Genomic DNA, 20,957 nt, shown 5'->3' with positions numbered 1-20,957 from the left:
AACCTTGCGGCCATACTTCTGGTATTTTTTAAAGCCAGAAGGGGCCTTAGCTTTCTCAGCCATCAGAAAAATACGGGTTAAAAGACAGACACTCACACACACAATTACACGTGGAGGGGAAAAAGCAGAAAATTGAAGAGGATAGACAAAAGTTTTTGTTTTGTTTTTTTTTTTTAAGGAAAGAAAGCTATCAATAATGATAGTTTAAGAAGTAGACCAAGGTGTATGGAAAAAGGCTATCAACAATAATAGAAATCCACTCACATGTACGAGAGAAAGAGGAAAATGGTAGCAAAAGTCCTGAGGAACAATGGAGAGAAAAAAATACAGAAAAACTCAGAGAAATAAGAAAACATTACCTAAGCAAAAAGGAAACTCAAGAGCTCTGACTAAACATGACTATTCAGAAAAGCAGCAAATGAGATCTGGGATAATTGGGAGTAGGGGAATGTGGGTAGAAGTGAGGCTCGAGAGTTTTTGGCTGGCGCATGCTGTAGTAACGGCCCAAGTCGATTCCGATATAGGAACAGAACCCATATGTCAAGGATAAAATGAAGACTGACAACACCAGATCTATTGTTTTCTTCCTTCATTGTCCATAACCTACATCTTCTGGTTAAGGATGAAAGAATACCAAGCATGCAATGTTCAGTGTTGCTCTAGTTGTCTCCTACAAACATCCAAGGACATAAATAGAAATACAGTATCTTCACCCAAACTTCAGTTCTGCACTCATTGCTCAAACCCATGAATTGCCATATCACTGCCAAAATGTAAGCATATGTTACAAATATCATTACACTACCACTGTCACTCAGTGACTGCAGTGTCTATAAACATATAAACATATATATATATATATATATATATATATATATATATAAAAACTACACAAAGCATACTAAAATAATAGCTGGAGGTAGTGATAAGGTATGGATTATAAAAAACTGTTCAAAATCTATTTCAGCACTGCTACAGTTTTTCAGGGTGCATGTAAGACAAGTTAGACCACTAAAGTTAATAGCATCACAGTCCAGGTTGCAGTAGGAGCAACTAGACCACACAAAATCAGGTTGGATGGATGGTTGAGAAGAAAACTGATTATATACAGTCAGGTTACTTGTAACAAGATACTCATGTGATGGAGATGCCTTATTTACTACAGCATGTGAGACTGGTCATATGTGGCAAGGAAAATGTATCTATCATTTATCTAATATACTGCAAGTAGTGGTTAGGTTAAATGAGACCCAGAGAAGATTTATGCTGTTCAAAGGGGTCTATATTAGATCATTGAAGTGTTAATACTTCAAATGGTCTAATATTGACCCGAAAACAGCGAACGCTGAAAATAGCGAAGTTGCAGATAACCAAATTTTTTCCTAGGGAAAGAATTCGGTTGTCCGTTTCTGTGGCTTCGCTATTTTCAGCACTGTGGTGGAAAGTTACGGGCTGGGTTCAGGTAAGTGTGCGATTGTGTGGGGGTTAGAGCAGGGTATGTGAGTTAGGGTTAGGGCGCGGGTGAGGTCAGTGTGCGATAGTGACAAACTTTAGGGTTAAGGGCAGGGTATGTGAGTTAGGGTTAGGGCGTGGGTTAGGTGAGTGTGCGATAGTGATAGACTAGGGTTAGGGCGGGGTATGTGAGAGTTAGGGCGCGGGTGAAGTGAGTGTGCGATAGTGACGGACATTAGGGTTAGGGTTTGGCTTAAGGATAGTGGACAGATAGTACTGTATGTACAGTTTAGTGTAGAGTTAGATGTAGGATTTTAAGTGTATGTGTGTGGATTGCTGTTTCTTTTGGTGTGCTTGTGTTGTGTGTGTGTTTCTCGGAACAGTGAATTTTTCCCCAGGGAAAAAAAATTTGCTGTTCTGAGCTTTCGATGTTTTTAGATTTCACGGTTAGAAGTTTGAGGTTGTTGTATTTGATGATGTGCTGTTTTGTTGAACAGATAAAAGTATACCATGGCTCAAGACTACCCACTATTTTGTAAAAATAATTTTGTGCCTTTTTATTTTTAACAACACGTGCCACTATGGGGAGCCACTTGACTGCACACTCACATTATAAACATTATTGTTTACAATATTCAGGTACACCTCTAACACAAATAAGGAGTTATTTCACGGGGCAATATTCAAGGTGTATGACACATGCTGATAAATGTGTGGGAGACTAATGAAGTGCTGCAAAATTTGTTTGAAAATGTTTGAAAATGAGGGACACCCTGTTTGATCTAAGAAATGTTAACATTCTTGACTAATCTATAATATATGTTGTTAAGAAAAAAAATGCTTACCTCAGCTAGTCTTGAATGTTTATGAACTACATCAGCTTTGTTCATTGGTGTTAGCTGCTGCAATACACTCCTGCTGTTGGTCAAAGCCCGAGTTAATCGTGCAAACTTTGTCCACCCTTAAAAATTAATGCAGACATTTTGTTACAAATTTTATTTCAGAAATAAGTGGGCAATAACATTGGAATTTTATATAATGAGATGCATTTATACAGCATGCAATTAGTACTCCTTTAAATGACAGTTTACTGAAAAAAAAAGAAGTTATGTACTTACCATAATGTTCCGTGTGAGTTTTTCATCTCACCTTCATTCTTTACTGATGGGTTTGGAGCCGATCCCTCAGCTCCGATATGGCCAATTGCAAAGCAAGAGGTTTTCAAATAGCTTGAGGCCAAGTCCATATCCCATGATGCACCTGTGAATTACCTTAGATTTTGTTTACTGTGTATACTAATACCATATGTCATTGTTACATTCCTAGAGAAAAGAAAGAGAAAGTTTGAGTAACCAGGATGGATCCAGCATCTCGATCATCTATCAGCCCAGGAGGAGGTAGGAGGGAGGGACGTAAGAATGAAGGCGATATGAACAACTCACATGGAATGTTACGATAAGTACATAACTCCTTTATGTGAAGTTGTCCAATCTCACCATTCATTCTTTACTGATGGGTAGCGTCCCAAGCACCATCAATCTTGGGTGGCTCACGGGAGTATATTTCTCAGGACGGTGGATCCAAAGGAAGCCCTGTCCCTGGAGGCCTTGTCAACTTTGTAATGAGTGATAAAGGTATGAAGTTTTGACCAAGTGGCTGCTGCACAAATGTTATCAATGGGAAGTCTGGCAGAAAAGGCAGATGATGCAGAAACGGCTCTGGTTGAGTGAGCTTTAATCTTGTGTTGCAAAGGCATATTGGTAACTGAAAAGGCAAAGGTGATACAATCAGATAACCATTTAGACAGAGTTATTTTAGCCACTGGTGTCCCTTTTCTGGAGTCTGAGAATGAAACAAAAAGCTGGTCTGATTTCCTGAAATCTTTTGTTCTAGCCAAATAAAATATGAGCTGTCTGTGAAAAAGAAGTTATGTACCCACCATAACGTTCCATGTTAGTTGTCTTCATCTCGCCTTCTTTCTTGCTGGTTGTGGATTGGAGCCGATCCTCTGCTCTGACTCAGCCATCTTCTATAGCTCGAGAGCGGTTTACTGGCTCGAGGCAACCCCTTATCCCATGATGCCTAGTGCTAGCAACCCAGATCTCGTTTGTAACAGCTAACCCTAGACACAGCCAGAGAATCAACCTGTCCAAACAAAGAGGATGAGCAAACCTGTCATACTCTCTCAGTCAGTAGAGAAAACAAATCAGAGAACACTCAGCCAGTGAAACCAAAACTCCTCTCGATCCATTAGGACAGGGGGATGGAGGGTGGCATGCAAGAAAGAAGGCGAGATGAAGACAACTAACATGGAACGTTATGGTAGGTACATAACTTCTTTATGTTAAGTTGTCTATCTCGCCTTTATTCTTGCTGGTTGAGACAGCATCCCTAGCACCTACAATCCTGGGTGGCTCATTGGAACAGACTCTTCCGAACAGTGGAACCAAAGTCAGCTCTGCTCCTGGAGACAATATCTAGCTTGTAATGAGAAATAAAGGTATGAGGATTTGCCCACATGGCAGCTGCACAGACAGATTCCATGGGCAACCTAGATTGGAAGGCTATGGAGGTGGCCAAAGCCCTAGTAGAATGACCTTTTGGTTTGATAGGCAACTGTTTGTTTCTCAATTGATAAATGAAAGTAATAATGTGAGACAACCACCTGGATAAGGTCACTTTGGAAACTGGGAGACCTTGTTTGCCTAGGGCATAGGAAAGGAATAGTTGGTCCGACTTCCTTATATCCTTAGTCCTATGCAAGTAAAAACACAATTGTCTATGAACGTCCAATTGGTGTAATTTGTATTCTGCCTTGTTGGTGTTAGGAAAAAACACAGGAAGGTCTATAGATTGGTTTAAATTGTTTTCTGAGCAGACTTTCAGAAGGAACGAGGGATTAGTCCTCAGAGCAACCATGTCCTTATGAAAAACCAAGTATGGAGGACGAACACATAGTGGCTGAAGTTCAGAGACATGTCTGGCTGAAGTAATAGCTACCAGAAAAAGTGTTTTCCAAGATAGAAACTTAATGGAGCAGGATGCTGCAGGTTCAAAGCGGGGCATAATTAAGGAGGTTAGTACCAAATTAAGGTCCCAAGGAGGAGTGGATCTCTCACTGGAGGTCTAAGGAGAGTAGTCCCTCTTAAAAAGGCTTTACAGAGCTTATGAGACATAATGTTAGAGTTAGACAACCCAACATGAAAATTAGAAATGGCCACCAATTGAACCCTGACTGTAGCAGAAGCGGACCCAGAATGAAAAAGTTGTGCTAGGAACTCCAAAATTTCGTGGACTGGGGCTGAAAAAGAATCTACGTTCCTAGCCTCTGCCCAACAAGAAAAACGTTTCCATTTGCTAGCATAAGTCTTTCTAGTTGTGGACTTGTAAGAGGAGACAATAATCTCATGCACAGCCGGGGAAATGCTGGGAAGCCTGGCTAAGGTTGGAAGTGGAGCAACCAAGCTGTGAGCTGGAGTGTTTGGAGGGATTGATGCAGCCCGCCTGACTGATGAATCAGGAGGTCTGGAATCAGATCCAGAGTCCAGGGCTGATCGAGAAGGTAATGGTGCAGGAATGGAAACCATATCTGTCGAGGCCAGTAGGGGACAATCAGGATCATTTTGCAACCCAACGATATTGCTTTCTGTATGAGTTTTGGTATCAGGGGAAATGGAGGGAAGGCATAAAGAAGTCCCTGAGGCCAATCGTGGACTAGAGCGTCTCTGGGTGTGTGACCTGGAAGCGGAAGAAGGGAGAAGTAGTTGCTGCATTTGCTGTTGAAGGGGGTGACAAAAAGATCGCAGCAAGGCTGTCCAATTTGTGAAAGATCATATCCACAACTACCTGATTCAGAGACCACTCATGAGGCATGAGAATAGCTCTGCTGAGCCTGTCCACTATGACGCTGGACCTCCCAGGGATGTGCATCGCAATCAGAAATTGTTGGGAAGAAATTGCCCAGTGCCAGAGTCTGAGTGCTTCTCGACATAGGGGGTAGGACTTGGTTCCACCCTTCTTGTTGATGTACCACACCACTGACATGTTGTCCGTTTGAATTGCAATGGTACCAGAAGGGAGAGAGTCTTGAAGAGCTTGCAACGCTAGGAGCATGGCTCTCATTTCTATGATGTTTATATACAGGTGATACTCGTGAGGCTGCCAAGTGCCTTGGACTGTCCTGCCCTGATAATGCCCCCTACCCTATCAGGGAGGTGTCTGTGGTCACTGTGGCTACCGGAGGGGGCTGAATGAAGGGTCTGCCCTGAGTCACTAGTGGGGAGACCATCCACCAGGAAAGGTGCCTTTTGCATGCTTCTGTAATCATGATCGTGTGAGACATGGGCAGCTGTTGAAAAGACCACTGTGTGAACAGAAGCCACTGAAGGATCCTCATGTGAAAGTGGGCCAGTGAGATTAGAAGAATGGCTGCTGCCATGGAACCCAGAGTTTGAAGGACGAACCTGGCTTGGATTCTTTTGCTCTGCATTAGAATTTGTACTTGCTGATGAACTGCAGACACCCTTTCTGGCGGTAGCCTTGCGGACATGTTCCTTGTGTCTAAGTCTGCACCTATGTAGGTGATAGATTGACAGGGCAACAAGGCAGATTTTTCAAAGTTTATTGTAATGCCTAACTGGGAGCAGATTGTGATTGTGTAGTCCCTGGCTTGAAGAAGTTGATGCCTGGTAGTAGCAGTAAGGAGCCAGTCGTCTAGATATGGAAACACCTGGAATCCTTGATGTCTCAGGTGAGCCGTGACCACTGCCATACATTTGGTGAACACCCTGGGGGCTGAGGTGAGACCAAAGGGCAGAGCTCTGAACTGGTAATGACTGGCTCCCAGCCAGAAGCGAAGGAATCTCCTGGAGCGCCTGTCCATTTTGATGTGGTAGTACACATCCTGAAGATCTATGGAGCACATCCAATTGTCCTAACCCAGAAAGGGTAGAATGTACTGTAGCGTGACCATCTGAAACTTTGTTCTTTGAACAGACTTGTTTAGTCTGTTGAGATCCAGAATCGGTCTCCAGTCCCCTGTCTTTTTTGGTACCAAATAGAACCTTGAGTAAGTTCCGGATCCATGTTGGTCTGCCAGGACTTCCTGGATGACTCTTTTTCTAAGCAGTCTTGAAACTTCTATGACTGCTTGGTCCCTCAGATTGTGTGGAACATCTGAAAGGGATTTTCTCGATGGTAAGGAGGGTTGAGAGATGGGAATTTTGTAACCTCCGGATATAATTGACCGTACCCATCTGTCTTGTGTTAAATTTAGCCAGGCTTTTGGGTACAGTGAAAGTCTTTCCCTGACTGCCTCCAGAGCAGGACAGTCAGGCCTCCTCTCAGGAGTGCTGGTAGGGCTTCCCAGAGAAGTGATCTCTGTCACCCTGGTGTTGCAGACCCCCTCTGCCGTGAGGGATGCTTCTTCCATTATTACCCCCTCCTCTGCCCCTGGAGGGAGGTTCACCAGGTGTGTCCTGAAAGGCTCCTTGGGCTTTTTGGAACCACATTTTTCCTCCCCGATGACCCTTGGGATAGGGTCGGGTAGGGGTGGAAAAATGGACCCCGAAGGCAGACAGAATCTTTATGTCCTGTTCACACCTGGTTAAGGTTTCCTTCACTTTAGGCCCGAAAAGGGATGAGCCATCAAAGGGAGTGTTCACGAAGGATGACTTGAAGGGCTCCACAAAGGAACATAAGCGCATCCAGGTAATGTCTCCTAAGAGCGATTCCTGTACCCACTGCCCTACTCGTTCCATTAGCTGCATAGGATATGAGACACATGGATGAGTTGACAATAGAATTTAGGGTAGCAAGCTGGGCAGCAACTTTGTCGGAGGCCCCTTTAGCTACTGTACCCTGAAGAGTATCTCTCAACTCCTTAAGGAGATCTCTTGGCAACCTAGTGAAATGGTTTAAGTAGTTCATCAAATGGAGGGCAAAGGTCGCTGAACTGAACATGCGCTTCCCATATCTATCGATAATCCTGGAGTCTCTGTTAGAAGGATGGATAGACGAGAAAGTCTCAGACATTTCCTTCTTGGTGGCTGCTGCCACCACCATGGCATCAACTGGAACACCTTTAGTTAAAAATGTTTTGTCAAGTGGGGCAGAAATAAATTTATTAGGCCTCCTAGGGACAGGCTCCATAGTATCCGGACACTCCCACTCCCTTTGTGAGACCAGCTGCATCAGCTCATCGAAGGGTGGAGACACCCAAGAGGTGGAGGGCTGAGACAAGAAAGCCTTCAGGAGAAGTGACTCATCATCAGTAGGGCTTTTGGACTGCCAATACACCCCTCTGCCTAAGGATCTCAAGTATTTCAGCAAAGGAGGGGGACCCTTCTGACTCATCTAAGTCAGTGTCCAATGTGAGAGACTCCTGAGGGGAGTCTATGTACTTCCTCTTGCACAATCTCTTCCTGGGAACCTCATCAGTGGGGGCCTCTGGTGAGGTCTCAGAAGAGCAGGGGCCACCCACTGGGGCTTCCTGAGGCTCTGGGTCTCTACGCTTAGTGAGGACGTGTGATGCAGAAGCAGACACGGGCACTTTTGGGGAGGAGGAGGGCAGCCTCGAGGTAGAGGATGTCCTAGGAGAAATGACTCTCCTCAAAGCATTGAAAGCACCCCTGCTCTGATGCAAAGAAGCTGACGGATCCAAGGAAACCATTGACACCCCTGAAACCAGAATAGTGGGCTCAGAGCCCGAGGTAGAAGCCAAGCTCATCCAAGCTGAGGCCACGAGAGGCAAGGTCAGAACTGACAAGTTGGTCCGACTGTCCTCCCCGGACCCGACCAGAGAGTATCGGCTCCTAGTGTCCTTGATACGCACCAAGGATGTCAGAGTACACGGAGCTGAAGACACTGGAGCAGGCATCGGCTCCGAGGGTTCCAGTAACATCAGGTCTGCCTCTTCCAGCTCTGAAGCACCGGTATGGCTCGGAGAAGGAATACTAATAGTCGGTACAATGGTCTTTGGCTCTGAAGCCATTTGGGTCAAAGCCGATAACATTTTGGCTAATGCCGGTGCCTACAACAGCTTCTGCACCACACAATCCATGTCCAGATCTGACAGGCTGATAGATGATCAAGACGACCGTACCGAAGGTGGTACCACCTGAAGAATAGGATTCTTTGGTGCTTTGGAGACCGACTCCAAGACTGGAGACCGGCTCCGAAAGGAAAAGTATGTTGGCTCCAAGGGCAGTGGAGCCAAAGTTGATGAGGTCTTTGATTTTTTTGAGTCTGATGTCTTGGAGGACTTTGAGGACCTACTGGAGCCATTCTGGTCACTCAAAGCTTCCTGAAAAGAAGGGGTCAACAAACCTCTATCGATCAGTTTCCTCTTCCTTTCCTGTAGGACCCTAGAGGAAAAAGAATGTCAAATGGCACAATTACACAGTTAACATGGCTGTCTGTGACTGACATTTTCTGGCCACACTTTGGGCACTATTTGAACCCAGACTTGGGGTGCTTATCTTGATCAGCCATAGTAAAGATGAAAATATTTTGCTGTTACCACACAAAAAAACTACAACAGTAAATTTTCTCCATAGAAAGGTACAGGCAAGCCTTAATAAAAGCAGGCTAAACACACACGTGCATGCGTGCGCACACACATACACACACACAAAATGTGATACCACACAAGCAGACTATGCAAAAAAAAAACATATAGCTGCTGATAAAGAACAACCTTATCTAAATAAGTAAACGACTAACCCTAATCTAAAATACAGAAGGCTAGACAGACCACACACAACTCTGATAAATACAACTATCTAAAAAATGTGACAAAGGTCACTAAATAATACAGCAAGGCAATAACCTATCTATATAACTAAGGTTTACTGTACAAAGCCGAATATAAAAACTCAAAGGCTAGACAGACCACACCTAGAAAGAACAACTACTAACTAGGCCTAAAAGAGGCCAACTAGACATAAGAAAACACAGTAAATGGGAAGGGAAAACACACTGAAAGCTATAAGAGCTTTATAAACAATGCTAACTACTATACTAGCTATCAAAAAACTTTTTAAGAACATTTTTAATGAAAATTTTGCTTATCTGGCACGAGCTAAATCAGAACCTCTGATCTGTTGCAGCGGCAAACTAGATCTGAGGTAATTCACAGGTGCATCATGGGATAGGGACTTGGCCTCAAGCTATTTGAAGACCTCGAGCTTTGCAATTGGCTGTATCGGAGCTGAGGGATCGGCTCCGAACCCATCAGTAAAGAATGAACGGCAAGATTGGACAACTTCACATCAAAGCCTTATCCATTTTCTGATGATTCATTTCCTATAACAGTTATATTAAATGGACAAGCTGATAATGGATTTCATTCCATTCTTACCTCTGCTTATTTCTAACTTTGCAGAACTAAGTCGCTAGCTTTTATTATTTGGTCATACTGGACTACAGCAAATACCCTCTGATCTCCAAATGTATTAACTTTGTAATGAATTGGGGGGGTGATGAGTGGTCAACAGTCTCAGCTGTTGCTTGGTCAAGGTACAACACTTGTAAGCAAGGACACAAAAGTAGGAATCATAGTATGCTCACACTCTCACAACAATGCCCCACTAGTAGGTCCATAATTTTCCAATCAGCAACTGGTCTAGCAGTATTGTATCTGCACAAATCCATGTCCTCCTTCTATCATAAGACAGCAGACTGTGGAATGATTTGTCTTCCTGAAGCCATTCCATGCCTAGAACCACTTACTGGACCCTAGCTGTAGGTATAATAATAGGAGACAAAGCACCCAAAACCATGAAATGTATGGCTTATGACATTCAAATTTAATTGCATCAAATTATTGTGTACCATTACCTATAATCATCTAACATCACAGTTTTCAGTCATGTTATAAAACTATAAAACAAATTACAAAACTGGCAAGGAAAACTGATCAATCATATTACTGATTAACTGTGTAAAAAATGTGTTTCGTGCAAAGGTAACTTAGGTTCCTACCAAACATTGACTAATAAGTATTTTCAGAACAGATTCACATGACAAACATGGCTTCTGTGCTACATGACTTCTGCCTTTACTCTTAATGAAAAACTTCAAACTGACTCTAGAACAATAGAAGATGCAACTAATAAATTAAAAAAAAATATATTAAATATTGTTTCTGTGATAATCAATACTTTAAAAATGTAAGTACATTAGAAGAATTAAACATTAAGAAATATATTAATTTACAGCTTTTTGCTCGTTGGAAATTATTTTTAGTTGGAAATGGCCTTACCCTAAATATTTAATCTCTTCAAGACCAGGACTCATGTTTTCATTGGTTTCTCTGGGAGTAATAAAACTGAGTCGCAGGCCATAATAAAGACCTTTGCTACTTGGTGTATACGTAACATTGAAACATTAACAGTCTTGTCAGTTATGTTCCATGACAATATTCCAAAATCAAAGGTTATGTTGCTAGTGTTGGGGAATACAGAGACTAAATAAATTGCCTATTTCAACAGCATTGAAATATGGAGGTCAGACAGAAGGGTTTGCACAGTATATTCTATTATAGAAATGATATACTTGCAAAATGTACTCTGATAGTGCTAGCTAGTACCAGTTCAGCCAAAGCTGCAAAATAATATACAAACACAAGTCCAGATCTTATCCTTAAACTTATCAGGGCTGAAGCATCCTCACCAGCTAACCTAAATCATCCCAGATTAGAAGTGACTTTAAAAAGGCAAATAAAGAGCTAAAAAGAATGATCAAAATCCACAAGGGAAAATATGAACTAAACATTGCTGCTGCATAAAAAGACAACCACAAAAAAGAAGTTATGTACTTACCATAACATTTCATCTGAGTTGTCCATCTTCATTTATCCTTGACCAATGGATTCAGTTCTGAGAAATGTAACCATCTCAGTCATTTGAACAGCTCATGCAGGCCAAAAACTCTCAAGCTTCAACCCTTCCCACAATGCATCTCTCCTAGTTCTCTCAGATCGAGTTTGCAGATTACAGCTAAATAGACGCAAGAACAGCTAAACAGACATAAGAACTGGAGGCCTGATGAAAACCCTATTTGCTATATAAAACTAATCAAACATGGAGGTATGTGTCCTAACCGTTCCATCATAGGACATTAGAAAGGATGGGGGAAGGAGGGAGGGAAATCAAGAATAAATTAAGCTGGACTACTCAGACAGAATGTTATGGTGAGTACATAACTTTTTTATCTGAAGTTGTCAATCTGCATTTTATCCTTGACCAATGGGACAGAGTCCCCAGCTACCTTAGATCTTGGTTGGACTCAGGGAAGGACATTCCTGAGCACCAGTAAACCAAAGGACACTCTTCCCCTGGAGACCAGGTCCAATTTGTAATGAGTAATAAAGGTATGAGAAGAAGTCTAAGTTGCTGCTGCACAAATGTCATCCATAGAATTTCGAGACTGAAAAACTGCTGATGTAGCCATAGATCTTTTAGAGTGAGCCTTTACCAGTCTAGACAAATTAATTTTCTTTTTGCCATAAATAAAGGATATACTTGTCATAAACGTATTACAGTCTTTTAGCCATCTGGCCCAGGTTAATTTGCTGACTGGTTTGTCAATTTTGCTACTTGAGAAGGTAACAAACTTCGAATATCTTTTGTTCTGTTGAGGTAAAAACATAACTGTGAACATCCAGCAAATAAAGGGCATGTTCTCCTTTATTAGAAAAATTGGGAAAGAATACTGGAAGATTAATAGTCTGATTTATATTAGTGTCTGATACTACCTTAGGAAGAAAGGAGGGAGTTGCCCTTAAGGCAACCCTGTCTTTATGAAAAATCAAGTATAGTGGCTTGCAAGATAAAGCTTGAATTTCTGAAATCCTCCTAGCAGAAGTTATTGCTAAAAGGAATAAGGTTTTCCAAGATAAGTATTTAAGGTCACATTTGTCAGAAGGTTCAAAGGGAGGCTGAACAATGGATTGTAATACTAGAGTAAGATCCCAGGGAGGAATAGGATCCTTAAAAGGGGGTTTCAACAAAAGAGATCCTTTTAAAAATTATTTGCATGACTTGTGAGAATCTAGGGAATTATCCCCAAAACCATTATGAAAGTTCGAAATCACTGCCAGCTAATTTTAACAGTAGAAGGACAGGCTCCTGCATCAAAAAGAGAGGATAAAAATTCTAAAATCTTTTCTATGGGAGCTGAAAGGAGGTCAACATTCCTTTTGCTGAACCAAAAGGTAAAACTCTTCCATTTACTAGTTTAGACTTTACAGGTGGATGGTTTATGAGAGGCTTGTAAAATTCTGTGTACCGGAGAAGGAAGATTAACTTGCCTGGCAATTAACAGAACTGGAGAAACCATGCTGTCAGCCTGTGTTCTTGCAGGTTTGGGTGAATCAAGTTCTCTGGATGAGACAGGAGGTCTGGAGTTGGATTCAGAGTTCAAGGTTCTTTTATCAGGTAAAGCCAAAGAAAGGGGAACCATATTTGTCAAGGCCAACAATGGCAATGAGTATTACTCTGCTCTTCAACCTTAGGGCTTTCTGAAGGAACTTTGGAATTAAGGGAAATGAGGGCAATGCGTACAGGGTGACTACCCTGGTGGGGGGATTAGGGCAAAGAAGTTGCTGCACTAGTTGTTCAGGGGCAAGGCAAAGAGGTAACAGCAAGGCTGGCCCCATTGGCGAAAAATAATTTCCACCACTCTTGAATTGAGGGACCACTCGTGAGGTAGAAGAATAGACTTGGACAGTTTGTCTGCTATCACAACGGAGCTCCCTGGAATATGCATTGCTATCAAAAATCGGTTGCAAGAAACCGCCCACTGCCACACTCTGAGTGCTGCTCAATATAGAGGGCAAGACTTGGTTCCCCCATTTGTTGATGTACCAAACTACTGACATGTTGTCTATTTTAATTGCAATAATTCCTAGATGGAGAACAGATTGAAAGGCTTGCAATAATAAAAGCATTGCTCTCATTTCTAGGACATTGATATGCAAACTGGCCTCAATGGCAGACCAACTGCCTTGGATGGTCAGGCCCAGAAATTGCCCCCCCCTCCCATGTGGCAGGCGTCCATGGTCACTATGGCCTTGGGCTGCTGTGGGACAAAGAAGCAACCTAGAAGAATGTCCTCTGAGTGCATCCACCAAGCTAGATCTTTTCTGCAAAGATTGATAATTAAATTCTGATCCGACATAGGCTGGTGAAGTATTGACCATTGAGATGCAAGCAGCTAATGAAGAATTTCCATATGAAATCTTGCCAGGGTAACTAGAGTTATTGTTGCCACCACTGAACCTAAGGCCTGTAATACCAGATGGGCAGGTGCTTTCTTGCTGTATTGTATCTTTCGAACTTGTTCCCTGATTTTTTTGTAATCTCACTGGTGGAAGGGAGGCTATGAACATTCTCGTATTCAGCATTGCTCCTATGAACTCTAAACTTTGAGTTGGAATCAGTTGAGATTTTTCATAATTCACAGTAATTCCTAGGTTAGAACAAGTCTGTAGAACATAACTACTTGCTAGTATCAACAGATGTCTGGTCGGAGTGGTAATAAGACAGTCATCCAAATATGGAAATACCCGGAATTCTTGCAGTCTCAAGTGAGCTGCTACTACTGCCATGCATTTGCTGAACACTCTGGGGGCTGTGGTGAGACCAAAGGGCAGAACTCTGAACTAATAGTGACTGGCTTCCAGCCTGAAGCAGAGAAACCTTCTGTTGCACTTGTGTCCATTTTTATGTGGTAATACACATCCTGAAGGCCTATCAAGCAAATCCAGTTATCCTTCTCCAGAAAAGGGAGAATGGACTGTACCATGACCATCTGGAATTTTGCTTATCAAACAGATCTGTTCAATAAGCTGAGATCCAAAATTGGTCTCCAGTCCCCTGTCTTTTTGGCACTAAAAATAATCCTGAGTAAGTTCCAGAACTGATCTGGTGGGACATCTTGAATGACCCTTTTTGTCTAGCAGTCTTTGGATCTCTAGGACTGATGGTTCCCTCTGATTGGGTGGAACATCAAGGATTCTTTTGGAAATAGGAGGGGGGAAGAGAAAAGCGCATAACATAGCATCTAGATACAATCCTCCTCACCCAAGCATCTGATCTCAGGTGTTTAGATGCAGGGATAAGCATCCCCTACTGCCACCAAAAGAAGACAATTGGGCCTTCATTCAGGAATGGTGATAGGGTTTTCTGGAAAAGGAATCTCTGAAACTTTGATTTTGCGGGCCACCTCTGCTGCGTGGGTGGCATCTTCCATTAGATTTTCCCCTCTACCCCTAGGGTAATTTTCACCACATGTGTCTTGAAAAGGCCCTCTGTATTTTTTGAACCACATTTTTCTACCCACTCTCTGATGCCTGGAAAAAAAAGGTCTTTCAGGAGTGGAAAAATGTAGGCCCACAGCAGAAAAGGTCTTGCCATCTTTCTCATAGAAGCAGAAAGAGAGCAAGCAGTCCCTAGTTCTCAAGCAAAATACAGGATCATGGAGTCTTCTTCTTTTTTGAATCAAAGCGCTTATTAAATCATTCCTTATGACAGAAGAGCACTGTTGTTGAAGTCAAAGTTGAAAAAGAAGAAGACTCCATGATCCTGTATTTTGCTTGAGAACTAGGGAGTGCTTGCTCTGTTTCTGCTTCAACTTTAATTCTGACCATACTTTTTCAGCACGGTTTTCCTAAATAGTACATCTAGAGCTAGTGTTTTTAATTTTAATCTTTCTCACACCTGGATAATGTTTCTCTAACCTTTGGGCCAAATAAGGATGATCTGTCAAAAGGTGCATTGATGAATGAAGACTTAAATGGCTCCGCAAAGTTACAAAGTCGCATCCAAGCATGTCTCCTTATGGCTACACTTGTACCCCTGCTCTGGTAGTCCCTTCAGCTGCATGTGCAATAAGCCACATGGATGAATTAGAAAGACACCACAGTAGCTAACTGAGAGGTAACTTTGTCTTGTCCCTCTTCAGAAACAGCTCCTGCCAGGATATCTGAGAGCTCCTTGAGCAGATGCCTTTGAAGCCTGGTGAAATGTGCCAGAAAATTCAACGACCTTAATGCAAAGGTCGATGATGAGTAACTCCACTTGCCAAACGTATCCATCGGTCAAGACTCTCTGTTGGGTGGAGGGGATAGAGGAACTTTCCTCAGCCAGTTCCTTTTTTGTAACCGCCACTATGACCATGGCATCTACTGTTAAACCTTTTGCCCAAAATTGTGTACCTTGATGAGGGGGATAAATCTTTGTCTAGCCTCCTAGGGATGGGCTCAATGGAATCTGGCACCTTCTACTCCTGTTGAGCAATCAACTGGATAAGTTTATCAGTGGGCAGAGTCACCCAAGAGGTAGATGGATGAGTGCAAAAAGCCTGCAGGTATACTGATTCTTCAGGGGTAGGGTTTTAGGACTTCCAATCATCCCTTTGTTTCAAAATTTCCAGGATGTCTGCAAAGGAGACATCACCAGGGGGTGATCCGGTGACCCTTCCTATTCATCAAAATCAGTATCTTCTGTGATGGATTCCTGAGGGGAATCAAAGTGCTTCCTCTTGCACTTTTTCTTTAGAGGGACCTCATCAGGGGGATGGTCTGGTGAGGTATCTGAAGAAGAGAGAATCTGAATCTGAGTCTCCTGAGATTTTAGCACTCGCTGTCCCAGTGGAGGAGCAGGATGGATAACTGGACTTGAGGAAGGAACATGCTTTAAGGAAGAAGAGGTCAACTGAGTGGCTGAGGCAGCCAAGGCCCTCTCCATAGCCTCAAAGGTTGACCCCGCCAAAGAAGAAAGGGAGCCCAGAATTGAGATACATTGTCTCTGAACCATGGTCACTGCCCATTCCATCTAGACTGCCTCTGAGACAGATGCCAGTGTCAAACTAACCTTAGCCAAAGCCCTAAGGTGCAGGGACAGCTCCAAAAAAGCTGGAGTTGACTCCTGACCCTCAGGACTAACCAGCTAGCTATGGCCCCGGGAGGTCTCCAGAGCCGACACAGCCAAAAAACTAAGACCTTGAATTGGTCCTGACATAACAGAAAGTATCGGAACTGATGCAGCTGACACCAGACAACTGGAAGCTGAAATCTCCAAGACCTCAGAGGAGGTTAGAGGAGGAGTAGTCAATGGGGTGAAAGAATGTTTGGCACCAGAAGGGATCAGAGCCGGGGGACCACCTGAAATTCCTCTCGCCCATAAAATTTTCTCCACCAGTCTCTCCACATCAATCACTGTGAGGCTTTTGGTAGAACAGACAGAGGACAGACAAGGAGACTTGGCTATGCAAAAAAGACAACAACACTGAAACGAAAAAAGACCTCAGGTAATTCCTCAGCAAAGGGATCAATAGATGGGGAATATTAACATCTAGGTGTTTGTCAAGTAGAAATACTCGGCGCCGAAGCCGTACTTGGAGCTTAGATCTTTGGAAGTGACCCAGCAGTTTGAATCTGCACCAAAGCCCTCAGCGTTGAAGGTTTAGAAGCAGTGGAGGGTGTCAGTGCTTTGGACGTGAGCTAGCAGTTTGCCTCTGCACCAAAGCCCTCAACATCGAAGGTTTAAAACCAGTGGAGGGTGTCAGTGCAGACACTGCAGCATCAACATCTCTCGGAGCCAAGAAACTTTTCAGCACTGAAGTTTTCACTTTTTTGACAGTCGCCACTGGAGAAGATGGCATAGACATGCTTCTTGCCTTGGCCTTCCCAGGGGAAAAGGAAGAGGAGGAAGGCAACAAAATGTCAGCTTTACTTTTTCAAGCAGATATGGCCTCATTGAAGGCAGTTGGGATTACACCTTTTAAGATCAGTTTATTTTTTCTTTCTAGTAAGGCCCTGTGGCTAAAGCAATGACATATACTGAAATCTTCCTGCAAGTGTTGAGGTCCCAAGCAGTAGACACACAAAGTGTGTTTGTCTGAGGAAATAATTTTGTGGCCACACTGCTGGCATTTCTAAAAGCCAGAGGGGCTCTTAGGTTTTTCAGCCATACTAAGAAAAGTCACACTCTCTCCACGCATACACGTGACAAATGACTGAAGCAATTACAGGCAATCCAAGCACTTATAAAATCTCAGACGGAAAAAAATGAAGAAAAAAAATTTTTTTGAGCGCTATAAAGAAGGGGGAGAGAGTACACTGAAGTGTATGGAAAAGGGGAATCTACCAACAATGGAAGAAAAAAAGTACACAAATTCTACGGAAAGGGAAAATACCAACACTGGTTATTACAACTACACAAGAAGAAAGGGGTAGGGAGAATAGTAAAAGTAAACTTAGAACTAAAACTTAGTGAGAAAAGACTAAATAACAGTAAATAATTTCACTTAGCTTGATAGTGAAGGCAAATGCATCTGTCCAGGAAAGTGGCAAACAAGATCTGAGGTAACTAGGAAAGATAGCTCAAGCGTTTTTGGCCTGCGCAAGCTGTGGAAACAGCCGAGATGGTTCTGATTCTCAAAACCAAACTCATTGGTTAAGGATAAAATGAAGATTCACAACTTCAGATGGATTTTTTAGCTGTGTAGAAATAACCACAAGAAGCAAGGTCAAGGCTAGTCCAAACTAAAAGTCCAATAATTCAATAGTTTAAAGATAATTCCACAAAAAAAATGCAACCCGAGTGTAGGCAAAAATATAGAGAGGATTTAATGAACTAGGTTGTGTGTTGTGCTGTGCAGGAATGTCAGGAACAGTACTCAGCACCAGACTAAGCTTATGTCCAATGGCATCACTCTCTTAGGCTCTAGGAAAAAAACACATATATTGTAGCAGACAAGCTTAGCTTAAACATTACCCCTCCTCTACCAGTTTACCACCTCACAACCTCCTTTCTGCACCGCCTTCCATGATTACCTCTGGGCAGGTCTTAGAACTCCTCTCCACAAATTAAAAATATTAGCCTGATGGGTTCAGACAACACACCAATATGTTTTATTGTTACTATGAAACTCTGTCTCACTATCCACCTCTTGCAAATCTATTCAACTGTAACCTTCCTGTGTGGTATGTGCCAGAGATCTGGGGGGCTGATTTTGTCATACCCAGACAGAATGGTTGCCCTGCCAGTGTCCTTGTGGACTACAGACAAATTATCCTTATTAGTATCATATGTAAAACAATAGAACATACAACCATGGAAACCACAGCTATGTAAGGAAATTGAAGCTGATTGATGTCAGGGTGTATCAAATACCCCTTTTCTTGCGTGAGTACAGTCAAGCTTGTGGTAATTGCCCCTGATTATTTTCAAAAGGAGAGTGAACCATGGTTACCCGAGTCAGAAGACAGCCACCACAGTGATTTTGGGAGATTCCTTTTGAATCTTCAGAAGTACACTGAATATTAGTGGAAAGGGTGGAAAAACATACAAGAACATTCCAGTCCTAGGAAAAGAAAAGGCATCTGTCTTCTAGGCCTTCTTGCATGTTATCCTGGAACAGAATATTGTCAGATGATCATCCAAAAGGAGGCAAAGATATTTACTTGAGAAACTCCCCACGTATGGATCAAATCTTAGAAGACTATCTGACCTAGTTTCCATTTGTGAGGTGCTGTCCTGGTCCTGTTCAGCTTGTCTGTCACACATATTTGCTTTGACAGGGTCAGATTGTGCTCTGAAGCTATATCCCAAGATAACATGGCTAGTCTGCAAAGGGAGTATGATCTGTTTCACCATTGCCTGATGATGTACCATATGACAGTGGCATTGTTTGTAACCACTTTAAGATGTATTGGGGACCAAAAATGGTTCAGAGAATTGAGTGCCTTGATCACAACAAGCATCTCCTTGATATTTATGTGCTTGCATCTGTTCTTGGTGCCCCATACCGCCTGCACTTTTATCTCTCCTGAAACTGCTTCCCAAAGTCCAAAGCATCTGTGGTGACCAGTTTGGAGCAGGGAAGGAAAACGGTAGTCTTGGATTTAAAGATATTTGCAGTCTCCATAAAAAGATTTCTCTATTGATAAATCCCATCACTGGGATTTGAAAAGATAAAAGGGTGCTGATGTGGGGAACAAAGAGATTTCAGACACCAGTGTTATCTTTCTCATCTGGAGTCTTGTCAGGGGTAACATAAGAATCATAGATACTGTGAGACCTAAAATCCTGAGATATTCCCTAGCAGTGACCAAAGTCTGAGATGAAAACCTTCAAAATAGATCCAGATAAAGATCTATTTTCCTGTGGAGGAAAAGCTCTTTAAAAAGAGGTATCTAGTTGACATCCCAGAAACAGAATCTTATGTGAAGGAGTCAAGAAAATATTTTTGAATGTTCTCTTGGAATCCCAGCTTGTGTAAGAGATCTCTCACCCAAGAGAGAGATTCCTGACACTTTGAAAAAGACTCTGCAAAGATAAGCAAGTCATTTAAATATAGAAAAATGTGGATAGCCTGTAGCTTACAAAGAGCAATAATCCGGAGCTGGACACTTTGTGAACAATCTTGGTGCAGTGGATAATTGACAACTTGACCCAGGCATATGAAACCTTAAGAAACATCTGAAGTCTGGATGAACAGGGATGTGATGATGAGTATCTTTTAAGTCTAGTGTTACCAGAAAACTTGAAAGAGGAAGAAGAGCTAACAGGTTGTGAAGTGGCATCATTTTTAGTCTGGGCACTATCACAAACAGATTTAGGAAAAAAAAAAGACCCAGAACTGGTCTCCAAAAACTTCCTTCCCTTAACACTAGGAAAATCCTTGAAAAAAACCCATTCCCACCTGGGAAGGAAGAACTGGTTCTATCACTCCTTATGATATCATGTGATGAAAGACCAGTGGAAACAGGAGTCTGATCAGGAGGATGAGGACTGACCTCCTGGAAAGGAGGAATTTCCTCCTACTGCCATCTGTAACCTTGATGAATGATTTTCAGAAGCCATTTGTCTGAAACTATATGTTGCCAAAGAGTAAATATGGAGATTCAGACTTTCTAGAAGAGAAAAGGGGACGGGGGGGGTCACAAGTTCTGTTATAGTCATTCAGACTTGCTGGATTGTCATGGAAGTTCGAGACTTCTTTTTGGAACCTCCTTGCCATTTCTTCATTTTGTTGAAACTGATTATTTTACTTATTTTTTTGCCAAAACTTGGATGAGTCGATAGAAATTTCCTTAGAAAATTTGGAAAAGGAGGGGTGAGCTTCCCTGGATCGGTTTGCCCTTTCATTACATTTTTGATCACTTCTGTTGCAGAGAGGCAAACACTAAATCTCTATCTAAGGGGGAATTTAAAATCTAATTTTTAACATCATCTGGGAGGTTCTGGGAATGCAGCCATGCAAACTTCCTCAAAACAGTACCAGTGGCCACAGCCCTGGAAGAAGTATCAACAGTCATATACTCACACTGTAAACAATGAGTAAGTGACATGTGGAATAGAAGAAATTAAATTATTTAAAGCAGATTTTTCTTTATAAGAAGAGACATTCTTCATACTTTCACAATTTGTCTGAACAAACTCTAACATATAAGCCTGGCAATTCAAAATTCTGAAAATCAAAGTTTCAGAAGTACA

At 42.3% G+C, this 20,957-nt stretch overlaps 1 protein-coding gene across 1 annotated transcript in view; it reads right to left on the bottom strand.

Moving 5' to 3' along the window:
- Nucleotides 1–20,957, bottom strand: part of KCNH5 (potassium voltage-gated channel subfamily H member 5) — a 2,144,936-nt gene that overhangs the window by 1,486,661 nt on the left and 637,318 nt on the right. Inside the window, 1 exon segment of the mRNA XM_044074556.1 lies at nucleotides 2,298–2,413. Coding sequence (XP_043930491.1) covers nucleotides 2,298–2,413 — 116 coding nt within the window.

The sequence above is a fragment of the Protopterus annectens genome, chromosome 6.part0, assembly GCF_019279795.1.
Source record: "Protopterus annectens isolate FY-2018-M chromosome 6.part0, PAN1.0, whole genome shotgun sequence".
NCBI lineage: Eukaryota > Metazoa > Chordata > Ceratodontiformes > Protopteridae > Protopterus > Protopterus annectens.
Note: the sequence above shows the minus strand (reverse complement) of the source record. Positions and strands in the feature narration are given on the sequence as shown.